Genomic DNA, 696 nt, shown 5'->3' on the forward strand with positions numbered 1-696 from the left:
TCCTAGCCAATCAGGATGCCGGGAAGCGGGTAATGTGCCGCCTGGCTTCCTGATTGGCTAGGGAGCCGGCGTCACGTGTTGCTAAGCAGCCTGGCGGCACCTCATGACTCACTGCCCTGCTTCCTGATTGGTCAGGCAGCCTCTGAAGCCGGTGTCCTTTTGCTAGAACACTGGCTTCACAGGCAATCAGGAAGCAGGGTGACAGGTCATTATCCGCCGCCCGACTTCCTAATAATCGGGGAACCGGTACTCTGTATCGGCAAGTACCAAGAAAAAATATCGGTACCCGATCCTTAAAAAAAATGGCATTGGTGAATCCCTAGTATATTCAGTTGTGTGCCTTTCTTCCGATAGTCTCTCACCTCTTTGGAGCTCTTCTTGCTCCTCCTAGCTGCATACTACGTGTTGCTGATGTTGATCACTGTCCCCATGTAGGTGATCTCCGGTTCTCTGCCCTCAGAAGCTGCTCTTTGTTTCTTCACAAATATTCTGCACGGTCTTCAGACACACGGTCAGCATGAAGCCTGTAATGCCTCCCTGGTGAGCCTGTCGTTCCAGGTTTATGAAGCTCTGGTAAGAATCACAATGACGCCTCCCTCTGCTTTCCTTTCTTGTCAGGAACCGTCCAATAAAGTGCTTGTAGAGTGCTATCATTTTATTCCAGGAAATGACCTATATGTGTATATATATATATAT

At 49.1% G+C, this 696-nt stretch overlaps 1 protein-coding gene across 1 annotated transcript in view; it reads left to right on the plus strand.

Annotated features, from left to right (window-relative positions):
* Nucleotides 1–696, plus strand: part of XPO5 (exportin 5) — a 31,610-nt gene that overhangs the window by 27,747 nt on the left and 3,167 nt on the right. The window contains exon 30 of the mRNA XM_018555728.1: nucleotides 436–573. Within this exon, the coding sequence (XP_018411230.1) occupies nucleotides 436–573 (138 nt within the window). The remainder of the gene's footprint in view (nucleotides 1–435; nucleotides 574–696) is intronic.

Source organism: Nanorana parkeri, unplaced genomic scaffold (genome assembly GCF_000935625.1).
Source record: "Nanorana parkeri isolate BGI_ZX_2015 unplaced genomic scaffold, ASM93562v1 scaffold210, whole genome shotgun sequence".
NCBI lineage: Eukaryota > Metazoa > Chordata > Amphibia > Anura > Dicroglossidae > Nanorana > Nanorana parkeri.